The sequence below is a fragment of the Vanessa cardui genome, chromosome 6 (assembly GCF_905220365.1).
Source record: "Vanessa cardui chromosome 6, ilVanCard2.1, whole genome shotgun sequence".
NCBI lineage: Eukaryota > Metazoa > Arthropoda > Insecta > Lepidoptera > Nymphalidae > Vanessa > Vanessa cardui.
In genome coordinates, this window is record NC_061128.1 from 6,162,271 (window position 1) to 6,182,848 (window position 20,578).

Genomic DNA, 20,578 nt, shown 5'->3' on the forward strand with positions numbered 1-20,578 from the left:
CAAGATAACCCTATCAGCGCATCACATACCGGGACGATACAACGTGATAGCAGACAGACTATCACGAGGAAAACAACCCGCAGAATGGCATCTCCTGCCTCCAGCAACCACCGAAGTTTTTCGGAAGTGGGGTCTCCCAGAGATAGACCTGTTTGCGACAAAAGAGACTGCTGTGGTTCCCAATTACGTATCGATAGATTGCAGAGATCGATCAGCAAATTATATAGATGCATTCAGCAGACCATGGGTCTATCAACTGGCATGGGTGTTCCCCCCTCCCTCCCTAATACCCAGAGTCCTAGGACACCTGAACAAAGCAGTGGGAACATATTTGATAGTCGCTCCGGATTGGCCTCGAGCTTTCTGGCTCCAAGATTTGAAATCGAGAGCTTTAGACGTTCCACACGAACTTCAGAACCTGACAGAGAACATGATAGATGTAGTGACATCACGACCTCCACCGCAAGCAGAGACATTAACCCTGAAAGTTTGGAAAATTGGGGGTGGGGTGCCCAAATAAAGGAATGGTCAACACAAGAGAAAGAACTACTGAAAAATAGTTGGCGACAATCAACGTTATCTACTTATTTACCAGCAATTAGAAGATGGCTTAAATGGTGTTCCAAATCTGAAGTAGATCCAAAATCCCCCCGACCTGCTGATATCGCTAAATTTTTAATACATCTTTTTATTCAAGAAAAGTTATCTCATAGTACTATCCTAGTACATAAATCAGCAGTATTGACTTTTTGTGGCCCACACGTAGAACAACAAACATTTTCTAACTTTATAATAAAACATACCCTTAAAGCAATAGGAGTAGCTAAACCGAAAATAATAAGACCATTATTTACGTGGGATCCACGAATAATCTTAGATTGGCTCTCTTCAACTCCACAGAAAGACACCCTATTTGATGTAGCTCGTAGAACTGCCATGGTATTATTATTAGCATCTGGTCGTAGGATTCACGATCTTACCTTGCTCAAAATCTCTAACGGTAGTTATTTTGATAATGGTGAAAATATATTTTTAATACCAGAGTTTGGATCTAAGACGGATACACATAATTATCGTCAATCCGCCTGGAAGCTTTCTAAGCACCACGATACGAATATTTGCCCAGTTACGCTCGTTAGACTTTTAATAGAAAAAAGTAAAGTACGAAGATCTGAAGTAAAAAATTTAGATAATCTTTTTATTACGGTCAGTAATAAAATAATAAAAGCAGCTTCGCGTACTGTAATTGGCAACTGGGTGCGCACCGTTCTTAAAGATAGTGGTATTCATGCACCCCCAGGTAGCTGTAGATCCGCAGTAGCTTCCTTAGGATGGTCACTTAATCAATCAATTGATGATATTTTAGCACGTGGTAATTGGAAATCTTCTAATACGTTTTTTAATCATTACTGTCGCGCGATAGACCTTCCTAAAGATAATTGTAACGAGTTCTTCAAAACATTTATGCCATCCTAAATCTTATTTAATTAAAAGAATAAGTATACTTATGATTACATAAATAGTAATATTCTAAGTGCAATTCTTATTATTGTTTCAATTGATTCACGTCATGTATTCATGACGTGGAAGTCATACTTCCTAATTATAATAATTTTCTTATGCGATCATTAGAAATACTAAATAAAATAAAAATTAATAAGTTACTATTAATATGTTTTATATTTAATTATGAATCATTCCTAATCATCATAGCGTTGTGTATTTATGTTTATTTCACCAGCAGATAACAAACACGTCTTCAAAGCAATGCTGTATGTTTTCCGAAGGCACATCAATATAACGGTTTTACATAACAATAAAACCGATATTATGTGCCGAGAGGAAAACATACAGCATTGCAGGAAGTTCTTCCTGGTGAAGACTATGAAATTCGAAATGAAAACGGTTCCCGTCTTGCTGGTGCGTCACTGACGCCATCTGGAGAGGGGGATGTTGAACTACCCTACTCGAAAGCATAGACCGCAAATATAAGGCTAAGTATACACTGCTTCTTCAAAGCAATGCTGTATGTTTTCCTCTCGGCACATAATATCGGTTTTATTGTTATGTAAAACCGTTATATTATTTTAAATGTTTATTTAGGTTTTGCATAAGAGACGATATTATCAAAACTATGTAAGAATGTATCGTAAATAAACAATGGCAGTCATCGCAGTTCGTGACATCTCTATAGTTTGTTTGGATTATAAACGGCATCGAAGAAGACACGCGATTGATGTTAATTATTACTTACGTTAAGGGACACAAAAAATGTGTAATTATTTCTAATGAACGTGTGTTTCGATATTTTAATTGAGGCCTTTACGACATGAAACAACAAAATAGATGTCTATAAAAGAAAAGTAATAAATAAATATCTAGTAAAATTAAAAAAAAGGTTTTATATGTATAGTACATAGTAGAGCGGTGGGTAGTATATGCACAGACAGCAGAAGAGGCTTGCCGTTTTTGTCGTCACGGCATACGTATATAAAAACAGTTGCAAATCAATGATTTTATATATGTAATAATATTTAGTAGGTATATCGTAGTCACGATCGCTGTGATGTTCGGAATAAAAAGCAAAAAATCTATCAGTAATTCCTTTTACCGAATAAATACTGTGTGAATACTATAATTCAACATAAATAAAATATTTTGCACCTCTTTGTTCTTTTAAGCTTTACATGAAAATAAAATGAAACAAAACAACCTTTACTGTAGTCTGTAAGAGGATTGTACTTCGCTGAAACGAATATTCGATTAAGATAACATCTGGTTCCGTATGTTCATATACATTACACGGTTAAGTGAAAGTTTTAATGTGTTGTAACTTCCGTGTTAAAATTAAAATTGAGTGTTGAATTTTAATACTACTGACTAATTTTATGTTATAGATATAATTAGATCTGTAGAGAACTAGGTTTTGTTTTTGATGATTTTTAAAGGCTAAAAGTACATATAATAAATTTGGAGTGTCTGTTTGTAATATTAAAATAACTGCTTTTTTATGTATACATGGCACATAAATAAATAAAATTATATTTTTACAATTTTTGTCTGTCTCTCTGTCTATTTATTCTGGGTAATCTCTAGAACGGCTTGACCGATTTTGCAAAGACTTTCACTGGCAGATGTCATAACTTAGGCTACAAAAATATATTTATTTGTTAAATTTAATTATGCACGAGGTCGTTGTTATTTCCCTTGTGCCTATAATTATATCACTCATCCTTCAAACCAGGACATCAAACAAAAACAACAATACAAAGTAATGCTGTTTTGCGGTAGGAAAGGTGATGCTACCTACCCATAAAGTTCTATTGGTGAATGTGATGTGCTCGTTTGCTACAAAAGCAGGATATTTTAAGCGCTCTACTTAATATACAGTTTTACGTCTTAAGGTTCATAAGAACTAATCTTAATTACTGATATGTAATTATTATATATTTACTTTTTTTTTATTAAATTTGATCATAATCTTAATTCGGATCAGAATAAAAAAGAAAACAAAATACTTATAATAATTTTTATGTATACTTTTAGCTGACTTCAAATAGGAAAAGAAATATTTTATGTCTGTCTACGGTCCTCAAATCTCATTGTTCGCCCATTTTAATTTGATAACATAATTATCCCTCGAAATTGAATTAGAATGTAGACATTAATGTGTAAGGCTAGCATAGTATATCTCGTAGATTTGATACCTGGTCTATATACATATGTTACTTAATACCGTCGCCAATTGTGAAACGATTTTAATTATCGTTCCCTCAAACCATAATATAATGTATTCAAAATTGAAAATGGGATCCAACCTATAAAGAGGCAGGGACTTTTTTTTGAGTAACTCCCAAGCTGCTCCCATTGGTCATTGCAAATATTCTTTAGATTTTAAATATACATTAATTATATTAAAATTTATTTTGCTGGTATATATAATGTACCTACCTTGTTAAGTTGATCATCAGCCTTCCCGAGTATTACTTCGCAGCCTTCTCGATGAGCGAAGAGTTTTCTCGCTTGCACCTTCATGTGGAAGGTTTTCTCAATAAGCGGGGTCGCTACCACTCTCTCAAGCGATGAAGCGGCGTTGTTGTAACATACGACATCAGCTTCAACTTCCTGCAGTAGTGTCTCCCATGTATGGAAAAGAGAAGAGGGACAGCTGGCTCTGAAAATTGAATACCATTGGTAAGCAATTTGGCACGTATAATTTTATTCTTATAGTTTGATTTTGTCGTATTATAGGATATGTGTAAGGTGCTGTATAGCTCTAACTATGAGAGCTTGTATTAATTTTTATATATTTTTTTATGTGCTTTATGAAGGTAGTAAAACGTTCGTGTTAACCTTATTTATTTCAATGATATAAGGGGTAATTAAAGAGGTTTGTTTGGTTTATTGGTTCACACACACAACTACAATTTAAAACAATTCAGGTTAATTTATGAAGTATCTTTAATCAATATTGAAATCAAATAAAATTAATTTTAGGTATATCACCCGATAACAACTAACGAGAGCGTGATCTCTGGAATTAAAACTAGAAATTTTAACAGACATGTCAAGGTATTGAATAAATACTTGCAAAATAATGCTTGAAATTTTAGATAGATTGATAATTTATTTAATGTTAGGAACACGTAACCACTAACTAACGAATGTGGTAAAAGAAGCTCAAAACCATCCTCTTAAATAAATTAAAGGCCGTAGGCTATCCAGGCCAATTAGAATCGATTATCTGATATTATCCGTACGAATCTGGGAGTATAAATAGCCAGCACGAATAGCTAGTAAATTAATATTAAATAAATGTCATCACTAGTTAATTTAATCGGTCTTTCCTGTGCCCATTGTTTATATAACCCATTAAATAATAATACCTATTAATATCCAATATCGTCCGTCCTCTGTAAGGTCAAATCATCAACGGGTCTACAATTAATGAAAGGGTAGACTTAAAGTATTTATTCTACTATACAATATTTGTCCACTCTGATTAGATCAGTCTGTTTTCGATGTTGATCAAATTTATTAAAAAGTAATAAAGTATGACCTTTTGTTACTCGCTATTAATTTTCACCGTTAATGTTAATTTATTGGTAAAATGAATTACGTGTGTTATCCTTGTATTCGGTACAATTTATAAAATGGAATATCGACAATAAAGTTGAAAGCTTTCAAGTTAATGGAACCGTATAGGTGTTGGAGTTCATTTTTTGTGTACATGTATGTGTACGTTCATATATACCTTTGAAAAAGTTGTATGAAGAGTGACTTGAAATTTTAATTGTTTTTTTTTATGATTTTATAATTTAAAAAAAAGTTTTTTAAATTACCAAAAGAAATTGGTTAACGTTTATTAACTTTAGTTAAATAATCTTAAAATATAAAGTGTACCGAAAAAACAATCACCAAAATAACTAAACATAAATTGAAATAATTTAAATAATAAATTGTGAAATTCAGCAGCCGAGATTAATCCGAACAATTCCTCGGAACATTCCCCGTGAAAAATTCGGTAGAAGATGCAGAGTGATCCAACATCTCTACGCAAAGCCAAAGGATCAAGGAGATCGGAAAGGGCTTGATCGTCGATAACTCGAGCCGCTCTACGTTGCATGCGGTCAAATGGAAGGAGCTGGTACTGGGGAGCACCCGCCCAGAGGTGAGAGCAGTACTCCACGTGAGGCCGAATTTGCGCCTTGTAAAGTTTTAGGCGATGGGCCGACGTGAAATACTGTCTCGCCTTGCTGAGCACACCGAGCTTCTTTGAAGCCAATTTGGCTTTGCCTTCCAATTGACCGCGGAACTGAACGAGGCTCGAAATATCAACGCCAAGTATTCCGATACTACCTGTAGCGGCTATCGGGATGTTCTCAAATCGTGGAGATACGACAAATGGTGTTTTTTTAGCGGTTAACGCGCAAACTTGCGTCTTTTTGGGGTTGAAATGGACTAAATTTAGCCGGCCCCAGTTCGAGACTTCGTTTAACGAAGACTCGATTTCAGACACAAGTTTGTTCCGGTTTTCTTCGACGTTTTCCCGGGAGATATATTAGCGCGGCCGGTGTATAAGGTGTCAACGGTACTGTCGTCTGCATAGCAATGAATGTTCCCGATTTGCAACAAATCATTGATATGCAGAAGAAACAGAGTGGGTGATAGAACGCAGCCTTGTGGAACACCAGCATTGACGAATTTTAAGTCAGAGCATGCACCGTCGACAACGACCTTGATGCTCCGATCTGCCAAAAAGCTGGTAATCCAATTGCATAATTTCCCGGGAAGCCCATAGGAAGGAAGCTTCGAAAGAAGCGCTTTGAGCCATACATGATCGAAGGCCTTCGCTATGTCCAAGCTGGCTGCTAATGCCTCCCCCTTGCTCTCAACTGCTTCAGCCCACCTGTGAGTAAGGTAAACTAGAAGATCACCGGCTGAGCGACCCCGACGGAAACCGTACTGGCGGTCACAAATCAGCTGATTCTCCTCTAGGTACCGCAGGAGCTGGCAGTTAATAAGGGACTCCATTATCTTGGAGAGCAAGGAGGTGATGGCTATAGGCCTATAATTGGACGGATCTGAGCGGTTGCCTTTTTTAGGGATCACCAGAGCACCAAAGCAGTCTTCCAGGAGTTCGGGACGACGCCTAATGCGTAGGATTGCCGGAAAAGACGCGTTAAGACCGGTGCCAACTCGGGAGCACATGTCCGTAGCACGATTGGAGGGATGCCATCGGGTCCACTCGACTTGTGAATGTCCAAGGAAAGAAGTGCTTTCGGAACTGCACTTTGCCGAAATTTAACCTCCGGCATCGTCGTATCACATCGCGGGATTGATGGTGGTGACTTTCCTTGGTCATCCAGAGTCGAGTTCGACACGAAGAGAGACCCTAAAAGATCGGCCTTCTCCTTCGCGGTATGGGCCAATGACTCACCGTCCCTGTGCAAAGATGGAAAAGAAGGCTGACAGAAATTCCCTAGGACAGCCTTAGCGAGAGACCAGAACGCACGTGTTCCTGATGGGAAGCGCACCAGTCTCTCGCCAATTCTGCCAATGTACTTCGACTTCGCCTCAGCTATCACGTTTTTGAAGGACCTGGAGGCAGAGTTATATTCCTTTCTGAATGTGCTGGTGTTTGTATCACGAAACGCCGATGCGTTAGCCCAGTCTTGGTAGCGTTCCCATTTTCGGCGTGAAGCCGTCTTACAGAGGCGACCAAACCAGGGCTGGGACTTGCCACCAATGGGCACCGCAGAATATGGAATGAAAAGTTCCACACCATGAAGCACCACATCGGCGACAGAGTCAGCAACAATGCTCGGATCATCCATCGAGAAACAAACTCGCCCCCATGGGTAAGATGCAAAGAAGGACCGCATCCCATCCCAATCTTCTGACTTGTAGTGCCACACGCGACGACAGCCCGCGAAACGAGGTCGTGAGTATCGTGTAACTGGCACTGTACTCCGGACGAGACAGTGGTCCGACGTGCCCAGAGGGGGATCGACGACAATCTTATAGCCGTCCGGATGCGAAGTCAGCAGAAGGTCCAACAAGGAAGGTGTATGATCCTCCACGTCCGGTATTCGCGTTGGCGAGGTGACCAGTTGTGTCAAATCATAAGCCAAAGCGATGTCGAGAACAGATCTACCCGCATGATCAGTGGTGCGTGATCCAAGCCACTCTGTATGATGAGCATTGAAATCGCCCAGAATAATGATCTCTGCGGATGGAGTCTGCTGCAGCACGGAATCTGTAGCCAATTGGACGTGCTCAACCAGTCGGTCGGTTTCGGCATTACCGCTATGGGACCTATAAAGGCACGCGTAGATTCGCGGATGGTCGTCGCAGTCTACGCGCAGCCAGATAATTGATAGGTCCTGCCCTTCAAGGCTGCCCAGGCGTCGAGAGCAGATATCATCTCCTTGATTTGTACCCGGGGTAAGAGAGAAAAGACGTATCGGCAGGAGAAGATATCTGGGTCTCGGTAAGAAAGAGCAAGGCCGGCTTCGCCGTCTCAAGGTGAAAGTGAACGGCATTCAAGTTGGAGTTGAGTCCCCTTATGTTGCAGAAGTCCACAGCGAGTGTGGTAGGGGTTGCCTTATGATGCCTGCTCCGCTTGCCCCGAACAGTGGCGAGCGCAAAATTGCCCCCCCCAGAATTCGGAGGGCAGCCTGGGCATCCCTGCTCAGGCGGTGTACGTCCTGAGCATGGATGCCCAGAGAGGGATTCTCCATCGCAGTCGCTGATGGTACCCTCCTGGGGTAATGTCACCAAATTCTGCACAACCATGTTTTGGGGGGACAGGGATCGGGCCTCCGGAACTCTCACTTACCGGACGAAACGCGGTAGCATAGCTACCACTTCACGCCGATTTTAAGTGAGAGAGTGGTACTTCCCCGGGCGTGCCGGCCCATTCGATTGCAACCGAGAGGTATGCAGTGTGGCACTACCACTTGAAATGATAATTAAAGTAAAATATCTAGCTCGATTGCGTTCGTATATAATATAATGTACTAAATTTTGAATGAAGAGCTACACAGATAATTAGGGTCAAAAGATCTCGAAATTTTTGTTTATTTGTTGTACTCGTATATTGAACAAAATGTTTATATTTAATTTTTTCTTGTTTTTCTCTCTTTTATTTTTTCTTTAAAACTTATCTGTCATATCTTTTCACCACAATAATTAATAATTAAATGTAATGTTTGAATTTGTTAACATTTAATTCTTAAACAGGTTCATTTTTATTTTGTTATATATAATGTGACCATCGTTGTTGAATTTACAATAACTGATATGTACTATTTAAGCTATAAAAAATGATAATTGTAAACTTGTTTGTGGTTCCCATAAATTGCAAAAAAAATTAACCTTTATATTAAGTGTCCCAAAATTTGTAAAATACGTTTCTAATGAAGATTTAGAAATATAAAATGAAATTTTTGTTACCTAAAAAAAATAGTTTCATTTTATTTATTTTTTAATTGTTTAGTAATGAGTTGGTAATTTGTTATTGTCTTTTGTAATTTGCATTTTATATTGTATTATTATTGGTAGTATTTTTTGTTTCCCCTTTTGTAAAATAGAAGTAGAAAAAAAAGTTGTGTTAAGAAAAAAGTGTCCTTGTCCATGCCGTGATAACTTTTAATTGAAAAAACACTTATCTAAAAATGCAATTACCTTTATTTTAAAATCTATAAGTGGTATATGTTTTATAAGTTGTCCTTATAAATAAATAAAAAAAACTAAATATTCACGAGTTCCTAGGAAATCTTCTTAATCCAACATATTTGCTTTTCAATTATAAAAATGTATACATAAATTGAATAACCTAAAATATTCATTATAAATCTAATAATAACTTTATATATAGTAAATCCTAGTTACTCTGAGAGTCGTAATATCAAAGTTAAGTTTACCTATTTCACCGGACGATCGTTTTAACTAAACATAAACTCGCCGTTTAAATTACTATTATTGCAGTATAAACTTAGTTCAGTAGTTTTGGACGCAATAATTATTATAGTTGTTGATTTTTACTGCTATTTGGGTCGTAATAACTTTTCCTCGTACAAGAGGGTACTAATACATACGAAGACATTAGTACGAGTATAAGAATACTAATGAAGACATTAGTACTTTTTGTCGTCTGTTCTAAGCCTACGCGATATATTTTCCTCTTTCATTTATCTCATCTCTTAAGTCATATTGTTTTTCGTTCTCATTGTTTCTCTGATTTTATAACTTCTTATTATTTTTTCACAAATTCCATGGCGTCTTGTTTTGTTTTGGCGAGGCGAGATGGCCCAGCGGTTAGAACGCGTGCATCTCAACCGATGATTGCGGGTTCAAACCCAGGCAAGCACCACTGAATATTCATGTGCTTAATTTGTGTTTATAATTCATCTCGTTCTCGGCGGTGAAGGAAAACATCGTGAGGAAACCTGCACGTGTCAAATTTAATAGAAATTCTGCCACATGTGTATTCCACCAACCCGCATTGCAACGGCGTGGTGGAATGTGTTCCAAACCCTCTCCTTAAGGGAAGAGGAGGCCTTATCCCAGCAATGGGAAATTTACAGACAGTTACTTTATTTTCTTTTACTTAACTTGTTTTGGAAAAAATCACCGCGCCATCTGACAGTAAGTGATAACAATCCTATCGCCAATACGTTATCACCCAAGAGAAGAATGACGTAAAAATCCTTATACTAATGCAAGTACATCGAAATCATCTTTCAAATTGGCATACATACCGACTAAATATAGTTGTTTGCAATTCGTAACCAAGACACTACAGCCAAAGCATTACAGACCAAAATCTACTCACTCAACAATTTCAATAGTAAATATTTTATTATAAAGTAAGTCTAAACACACGATTTATGTCGCGGACTTATGATCTTCCCTTCTGTAATTAAGTTATTCGTCCCTTATTGATACTCATATATCCGGGTTACTGCCATCTTGACATATCTCATCATTGCCTTATTGGACTATATTTCATTATTCTTATGTTTTGTAGTCTTAATTCATACTTAAAACGCTTATTGTGTGTTTCATGGCCATATTATGATCAGTTTTATTATAATACACGACTGCATACTCAATATTTATTTGTATTTATATAGTATAATTGATGAAGTCATAAACATTACAAAATATTTGTCTATACTAATATTATGAAGGATAAAAAAATTGTTTGTTTGTTCGTAACATGATTTAAAAACTATGTATATTATTTATGAGCGTTATAGCGTATTCATTATATTTTTATAATATATAATTTACAAATCGATTCAAACAAAATAATACTTGAGTTATATTATTCTTTATTCTTTTAGGCTCTTATACGCAATTTTAAATCGAGAATAAATTCGATGTTTGTGTTTTAAACACAAGATCGTTAAAAATTTCACTAGTTTGAATTGATTTTACCGATAAAAACTGGCAATAAAGTCTTAGAAATCTTTACTTTTAATTTACATATTATGCAGGAATGTAAACTGTTAGAAAAAGTAACCAGATCCTTTTATCGTAGAATAAATGTTTGCATGTTGTGAGCAATAAAGATTAATTAAATAAATATTTTATTAAGAGCACGATTTATACCCATTAATAAAATTTATACTGTTAATTGTTATATGTAGTCGGCGTATCTTCTCGGAAGATAGTCATAGTTACCTATTAATAGTCGAAATAGCTAGAAGTTATATTAATTACGTTAATAGATTCGGCGGAGAGTACATGCATTGAGTTACGAAATTGCAGTTTTGTTTCAAACCAGCAAGCAATTAGGTAAATAGTTCAACAGCAAAGCTCCTTGAGTTTGATACTCAATATGATTTTCGAACCGTTTCAAAGCCTTCCTTATAAAGTGAACTTAAAAACAATACCCAGAATATAGATTTCTTATAATATCTTTTGATGATATACAGAACGTAATATGCTTAACTCAAGTAAGTATATTCGTAAGAAAATCTAATAGTTGGAGGCGTATTGACAATGTAAGAAGATGATTATATTTCCTTTTGTGAGCATTAGATCAGATGAAAATAAAAACATTATTAATAATTTATAATGAAACCCCTAATCAAGGACTTCAATAAAAATACCCATGTTATCATAAGATTATTATCTATAGCCCCCTTTGTGTTGACATCTATACATACAATACAATTGCAGTGTCTGTTTGTTATTTTAAAGTAAAGAATTTTTACTAAATCCATTTGTATGTATATACGGTAAATATATAACAAAAAACAACTTTATTAATTTTTTGTCTGCCTGTCTGTTTGTTGCAGCTAATTTGTTGGATGTCGGATGGCTGGACCGATTTTGATGTGACCTATCATAAGTAATTTAGGGTAAAACATTATTTTTTTTTGTTAAATTCAAATGTAGGTACTCGAAGTAGCAGGGGTAGATAGTAGTTATATTATATTTTTTATAATTATCGACACTACTGAAATATGAAGAACAAATATATCTTTTAATAAAATGAATCATTGAAAAAATCCAATTTGCATTCAAATGAAAGATTTTTTTATTTTTTTTACAATACTTCAGCGATCAAGGCTAAATCCCTTTTACCCAGAGTGCTCTTCTACATGACGGACGTGCTAAAGTACTGAACCATCGCAGTTTGTTCGATGAATCGTTAACTTGAAATCGACCAAAATTTTATTTACAATTGATACTATTTTATTGATTAATTTTGTTTTAAAAGATTATTTATTAGCCATGTGAGTCTTTTTGAAGGGTTTCTCAGTTTACTCTGCATTCTGAATCGGTGGTAGCTGTACTTTCTTGCTAATTATAAAACGGCGCACCGCGATTAATTATATCGCCATTTTACATGACGGTACGATTATTAATGAAGCTGTCAGTCGATTGCAAGACTGTGCCACTTTATTATTTAGATATACAGAAGCTGATTCGCAGCTAAGAATATTTGACATAATACATATAAAAGATTTCTTATTTAACACTTTTGGTTCCGTAGATCTACTACAGACATCTTCTTTCTACTATATATTATATGAGTATTTACTACTACTACATATTATAGACTCGTATATAAGCGCTCGTATATAAAACTCTCTTGGTATTGTTAATTTATAAATACCATTATTTCAGGATTCAAATTAGACACTGAAATAATATAAGTAAAGTAGGGTATTACTAGTTTTCGTGACATGCATATGTTAAGTACTATTTTTGGAATAAAAAAGTAACCTATGTGCTATTCCAGACTATAATCTCTCTCTTAAATATTTTTAATTAAAATCTGTTCAGCGTGATTCAGTAACAAACATCCATCCACTCGAATTTAAATTATGAGTAAGATAATATCATAAATAATAAGTATAGATTCAGCTGTAACACTTTATTGATTACAAACATTTGTTTTATTTTTCGGCTATCCCGTTTGAACCGTGTATTTATTCAGGATAAAAAGCTTGTGTCATTCTCTGACCCCTAAACATCCACTATGCAAAAACTCATGTCCATTTCTGTCTTATAAAAACAAAAGCAAATCTATCCCACGGGAACTGTATTTTTTCCGGGATGTAAAGTAACCAATGTGTTATTGTAGGCTAATAATATATGGTATATGCTGTGCCAAACTTTATCCTCATTTAATTTAAAGGTATATTTTTTGGCAGTAACTATTTTAGTTAAATTTACCATTCATTCTTGAATTTATCATAATTTAATTTTTTTTCCAATCTTGTCTTTTCTATTTATAGTTTATTAGCGATCCTCCCCGGCTTCGCACGGGTGCAATGCTGATACTAAACAGATTTTTTCTTGTTTCTTTACTATATTGTCTATGTATTATACACATAAACCTTCTCCTCGAATCACTTTAATAAAAAAAACCGCATAAAATCAATTGTGCAATTGTATACATTTTATTTTTTAAGAAATAAGTGGCAAACGAGCAGGAGGCTCACCTGATTGAAAATGACTACCGCCCATGGACATCTGCAACACCAGGGGGCTTGCAGGTGCGTTGACGGCCTTTAAGAAAGGAGTACGCTCTTTTCTTGAAGGTTTCCATGTCGTATCGGTTCGGAAAAACCGCCGGCGAAAGCTGGTTCCACAAAGTGGTTGTGCGAGGCAGAAAATGTCTAAGAAATCGCGCTGTTGTGGATTTTTGGATATCAAGGTGGTGCGGGTGAAACTTAGAATTTTGGCGAGATGTTCGAAGGTGAAATTCAGCAGCCGGGATTAATCCGAACAATTCCTCGGAACGTTCCCCGTGAAAAATTCGGTAGAAGATGCAGATAAGATGTAAAGATGTAAGCATACATTGGGACAGACAGCGATGAGCGACTTTTTATACTATGTAATGATAATGAAGAATAAGAAGTTTTTTATCGAAACTTCATACATTATATCAGGAAGCTCTTAAAGTTCCAACTTTTTGTTTAGATCGCGACCGCAAACGTCCGACCCTCCATTTATCTTCGGCTCCGTCCGTCACTCGGACAGACGTCTGCTTTTCAAACTCTGATTTTACTCTGAAGTTAATCGATTGTGACTTTTCATTCGAAATAGAGTTCCTCATAACTTTTTTTTAATAGAAATATTTTATATACACATAAATGACATTTGGTTTGCCCGAGACAGCATCTACTTATATTACTAAAAATCATTACGAATTTATTATATATTTGATCAATTGATAATCTTTCTACAGTTCTCACACACAGAGACACAATAAAGGAGTTTTACCAAATACTAAATAAAGTTGTACGATCATATACTTTTAAAATAATTGATCATTAATTTGCAATGGATTTTTAAAATATATATTTGATTTTAAAATGTTTCCCTAATACATAGTAATATCCATATCTATGCGAACAAAGCCACAGGTTAAATTTGCTCGTAATTTTATAAAATACTGAAAACACGTTCTTTGTTAATTACGTATGTAAATAAATTATAAGACTTAAAATTGACCACGCAAAGTAACGTGGTTAAATGACGACCCATTAGCGTAACCTAGTTGTGTTCATTATCGTCAATACACTTCTATGGAACTGTCACGAAACTTTAACAGAATTGATAAAGACAATAATAGATAATAAAGTGTTCGTTTAATACAATTACGCTAAGGAAATTATTTAAAATAAACTAAACATTAATTAGCGTTATTAATACAAACAGATATCAAAATTAACTTCATACAATTGGCATTGTTACTTTTATAAGTTTAATTATATCGCACTCTTAGTAATATAAAGGCACAACCCAAAAAAGTAGATTTTTGGGAAATCGCTTTTAAAGACACAAATATAATTGCCGAGTTATTATGATCATTTCTCTCTCTCTGTCAGCGCTAATCAGTGGTGCATCTCATTTTGTGCCCTTAGCTTTTAAAATCTCAGTTTTCACAAATTTTGACTTGATCCCTTATATTACTAAAGGTGCGGTATGTACAGTTACCACTTGCTTAGAATGTATATTATTTAAAGGAGTAAACGCTATATTATAGAATACCCAAGGAAACAGGAATGCCTACCATGATCACTAGAAAGTATCAACATATAACATATAGAGTATAACTGTGCATAATGTTTTTAGTTACCGTAAGGTCCGAATGTCATCTTCATATGATTATCCTGAATTTTGATATGATATGAAAACATGACCGTACTAGGAACGTGTCAGATGAAAATATTTTCTGTGTTTCGATTACATTTTCGACTCCTTAAAGAAGAACAGTTTTGCAATCCAAAAGTTTTTTTTTAAATTTTCATTTGAAATAGATACATAACTTATGAATGACTTATATTTTAATAGCCAAAATATATGTTGTAACTATTGTTTTAATACTTTTTAAAGTTAGAAGAAATATACCAAAGTATGCCGTCGCATTAAGGTTAAATTATGATTCACCATACTATCGGCTTTGCGTGTTTGACAGGCAATCCTACTGTCGTAGGGGTGACGTTACGATGAGTCTAATCACCGCCGACCGCTGAAGGGTAATGTCCGGGATGCCACTGATGAAACTAAATTGCCTACTCGGGTAATAGGCAATGGACGATTAGACGAAGGTGAAAAAGTGACTTTTCATGTCCTTTAATTATATTTATGACGCGTACCTAATATATAAAATTCCTACGTGATACTTTTGGGTTGATCGGTTTTCAAACAGCTTAGGTACGTTACAAAAATAAATGTAAAGAATAAACCTCTTCACAAGTAATGTATATTACTTTACAAATTTAATAGCTCATTAACCAAAGGTTGTGTTTTATTAAATATATTACTAAGTCTATATATTTGGCCCTACGAATGCTTTGTGCAAGTCTGTCCGAGTAAGTAGTACCCTCTCATTAGAAATTCTACCGCTATAGAGCAATTGGATTTTGTGTAAGTACAGGGCATAGAGAAATATCATCAGAACTTCCAAGGTTGGTGGTGCATTGGCGATGTATGTATGTATGATTTATTTGGGAATTAATGTATGATGTATTTGTACAGAGTCAATGTCTATCTTAGATGTATGTGTTGACCGCTTACTATCGCTAATTCTAAATGAAATAAAAATATTTGGCACTTTTAAACCAACTTCAATTAGCTTTGCCACATTAAACAATAAAAATGAAATTCTTTATAATATTAGCATGAAAATTAAACGAACGAATGATTAAATAATTGAGTCTATCCTCCGATGATAAAGATCGAAGGGTGGAACGGGAGTTAATGAAATGGGTTCAACCGTTTTAACTAATTAGCCTTTATATTTGTTTAAGCCTTGATTAAAAATATACATATTTAATTTTTGATGTTTCACAAAAGAGTAATTAGATGTTATTTTTGGATTTATTGTTTTTAGTATTATTCATTAAAGTTATTTTATTTGAAATCATACTTTATTTAATTTACTTTTTTTTAAATATATATTTTTATATAAAATACAGTGTGTTTTTTTGTAATCAAACATAGATATTATATTATGTGAATTTTTGAAGTTGTTATCATATTAGTTTAAGTCTTAAAAGCCTTTGTCTTATATGAGAATATTATATTGTATAATGTTGACGATATTTTTGGTCATAATAATCTTTCACCACACATGCTAGTGCACTGTAAGTCAATAATTGGTATGTCATCATAAATAATAGCTGATTTAGTCATACAGCATGCCTACTTTTAAATTTTTTTAACAAAAACTTTGAATGAAATCATACCTATAAATTTAACGAGGAATTCCACTAAAAATATTGAAATCAAAACGTACATTTCTCAGTCGATTTCCCGATGCACCCAGTGTATCCAGCGAAAGTTGTATCTACGAATTCTGTGTTTTTTAGTTCGATGGAGAGTTTAATATAAAATATTCAAGCGATATTTACATACATTTTATTCTACGATTTATTGTGTTTTTAATAAAAGCTATTTTGAAAACAACGTAGGATAAATCATTTGGAATGTTAAAAATTTAGAGCAAAAATATTTTTTTATGATTTAGCAGATAAAAATGTTTTTTTTATTCTTTATGTTGATCTATGCAAAAGGAGTATTTTATTTTTAATTTAAAAATAGAACAGAATTGAAATGAATAAAAAATATGCATTCAATGTTGGTATGGCATGGGTATTAAAGGTAGGTATTTTATTGTACCTATTATATAAAGAAGGAAGTGAATAGTTTTTTTGAGGTTTCCATATTTGAAAATAAGTGTGCGTATAAAAGAGTTTTATCTTGTGTTGCCTTACTAAAGAAACTTCTAAGCTTTTTACTAGATTTTACATTTCAGTAAAGGTTTTATGCAATAACATTATAAAACAGTTCGCAGTTAATTTTTGCTTTAAATAAGACTATTACGTAATACATATAGTTACTCATCTACTCATCAGTAAAGTCATCGATATACATATAGGTATCTACTACACACTAGATATAGTGATCCATACACTCTGACTGACTGAACTGCAGACTGTTCGTCTGAAGATAGTTTGGTTTTACCATTCAATTTAGTGATATATATGAACCTGGACCGGTAAAGTAAGACAAGTTATTTGTTGCTCAAATCCTTATCAAGGTTGTTGATTATATAACAATTTATATATTTTTTTTAATTTACATATGGGGGCACACTGCAATCTATCAAATCTATAAGGGCGACATTTTGTTACATTTCTTTGAACGAATAACATAAGCGCCATGATATTTCCAGTGCTTATGACATTATAGTCGCTAGAAAACTTTTTCTATAAGTGTTCTAGCGCGGTACGTTCTAATAGTTTGATTAAACGACATAATGAAGATTTATCGCTGCAGCGAACTTTAGTTTCAGTTTTTATAGTTCTTGAATATTTATTTTTGCATGTAAGTTCTTGTCTATGTATAACAAACTTTATATATAAATATAAGTTTAGCACTATGATATATTTATATTTAAAGTTCGTTTAATTGTATAATGAGAGATATAAGAAAATATGAATCTCTCTTTTTTTATTGCTCAAGTAAATATCCTTTTATTTAATATACTTATTAAATAAACAAACAGCAGGACTATACCGACCAGGTGATTGCGCAAGTATTTCATTAGAGGACGTTATAAAATATTTGAGCTATTGCATTAATAGTTCATCATTCATTGCATTTATATGCTCTATTATATTTTAATAGGAATCATTTAAATAAGGGATAAAATACATATATTTACAATTTTACACTAACAGCCTGTAAATTTCCCATTGCTGGGCCTCCTCTCCCTTTATAAATAATAAATAAATATGAGACAACATCACATACATTACTCTGATCCCAATGTAAGTAGCTGGAGCACTTGTGTTATGGAAATCAGAAGTAACGACGGTACCACAAACACCCAGACCCAAGACAACATAGAAAACTAATGGTAATCTACATTGACTCGGCCGGGAATCGAACCCGGGACCTCAGAGTGGCGTACCCATGAAAACCGGTATACACACCACTCGACCATGGAGGTCGTCTTTGTGAAGCTGTTCCAATGCGAGTTGGTAGATACACATTTCTGCGAAAGTGTCACGTCGCAAAAGAAAGCCCCCCCCCACGTCCATCACGTGGGGGAAGCGCGTTATGCGTTTTTCCAGCGTGAAAAAAAGGATTGGTGTATACACATTTGGCAGATTTGAGTGCAAATTTGTCACATGCAAATGTCCTCACGATGATTTCCTTCCTCTACGAGCACGAGATGAATTATAGCACAAATTAAGCACATGAATCGGTTAAAAGGCACGCGTGCTAACCACTGGGGCGACTCGGCTCTAAAAAACATATGTATAATTATATATTTAAGTAAAATACAATGAGATATCGAGGATAATCTTAAGCCGAGATATAGATATACTAAATGTATTATAAACTCAAGACTCGGGTTCGAATTGTTGAGCAAACAATATCGACCACTAGACAACGCCTCAAATTATTAATACGTAAATCAGTAATACAATCGTCAAGTTCCTTCGTCTGGTAAACAAGAACATATATAAGAAGAGTAACAAATCAAATAGAAGAAAAGTTTCAGGGATGAATATTAAATAGCTCGCTGTGGAGCATCATCGTGGACTCTTGACGAAAGATGAGGTTTTTGCTTTATTGTTTTGTTTAAGGAATATTATTAAAGTTAACATTCGCTTTACATATATTTAAAATGTAATTTCTACACAAATGAATATTTGTTTTAGTTATTGCTACTTTTAATAACAACAATATATGTGTGACTTTTTCTTGATGGTTAGATATCTTATTATTTTTATAATACTCTTCAAAACATTAAAGAAATTACTCCGAGCATGTGTCTACATAAATTAAGCGCCTACGCAAAATCTATATTTAACTTTTACTTTTAATACTATTATATACAAGCATAATGTATATGAGACTAATCAACTAATTGTTTTATTCGCATCCAGTTTCCATTTAATGCTCTTGATATTTTCTCGTGTTATTTTAACCTAGGTCAAGAGGTAACCTGTTTTCAAAAGGAGTGTTTGTCTAACGAACTGTCGCGAACCCTTTGAAACGAATCAATCGAACATTTTGAAGAATGTAAAGCCAACTCGGAAAACTGGTCTTAAAGAAGTTTCGAACACAGAATTATTAAGTTCTATCGACTTTTAAAAACCGACTTTTGGTATTCAACGCGCAGTGAAAATTCTAAGAAAGGAATCCTACATAATCCTCTTTGCTTCTGGATACTATTTTCACTAAATTTTATAAATTCGCAATTCACAAGCTATAGTTGTAAAGATGTTGTTTAATTAGTAGCTTCGTACAAAATACTGTACAAACAAATGAGAGAAAGGGATCAACAGGTTGGTTACGTATATCCTTATAAGACTTAACTATGTGACATAAAATAGCTGTTTATTAGATAAACAACTATCTCTGTGAGCAGTATAATAGGATAAAGTCGGTCGACAATGCTGACGATAGTTATATATTGTATAAGATTATTTGGGGGAACTTATAGGCTGGGTTTTCAATATTTTGTGTAATATTATTTTGGAGGAAGCAATTATTGATAATAATTGATAAGCGAGTACTATTGTTCTTTTTTGTATGTAATCTCTTTTCAGACCGTAATTATTTTGTTTAACGGAAATTACTATGGTTATATAGAATTTAGATTTTTGAGGATAGCCTGAATAGATAATGCATGTGCATGGTTATTTAAAAAAAAAACGAATTCCATTTTTAAATTAGGTTAACTTATTTGGCACACAAACTTTGTTGAATAAATATAAAATGCAGACGGTGAAAACGAGACCCATTGAAGCATAAACACTACGTTCAGCACTCTACTTGTCCCATATATACTTCCATAATCCACATTATGTAAAGCACACGTCATATTTCTTTGGTCATATCCAACTCAAATTGCATTTTATTTCGCTCGACGCCTTAAGTGCTTGCAGTGAAGTTTTCGTGGCATGCATATAGAAGTGGTTTACCATCTAGTTTAACGTATTCGAATATTTATCTATACAATTCTAAATAAAGTTAAAAATCAATATTTAACATATTAATACAAATATATTTACCTATATTT

At 34.3% G+C, this 20,578-nt stretch overlaps 1 protein-coding gene across 8 annotated transcripts in view; it reads right to left on the bottom strand.

The window, feature by feature from the left end:
* Nucleotides 1–20,578, bottom strand: part of LOC124530166 — a 206,892-nt gene that overhangs the window by 69,218 nt on the left and 117,096 nt on the right. For all 8 annotated transcript variants that reach the window (XM_047104169.1, XM_047104163.1, XM_047104166.1 and 5 more), the window contains one exon: nt 3,952–4,174. In XM_047104169.1, coding sequence (XP_046960125.1) covers nt 3,952–4,174 — 223 coding nt within the window. The remainder of the gene's footprint in view (nt 1–3,951; nt 4,175–20,578) is intronic.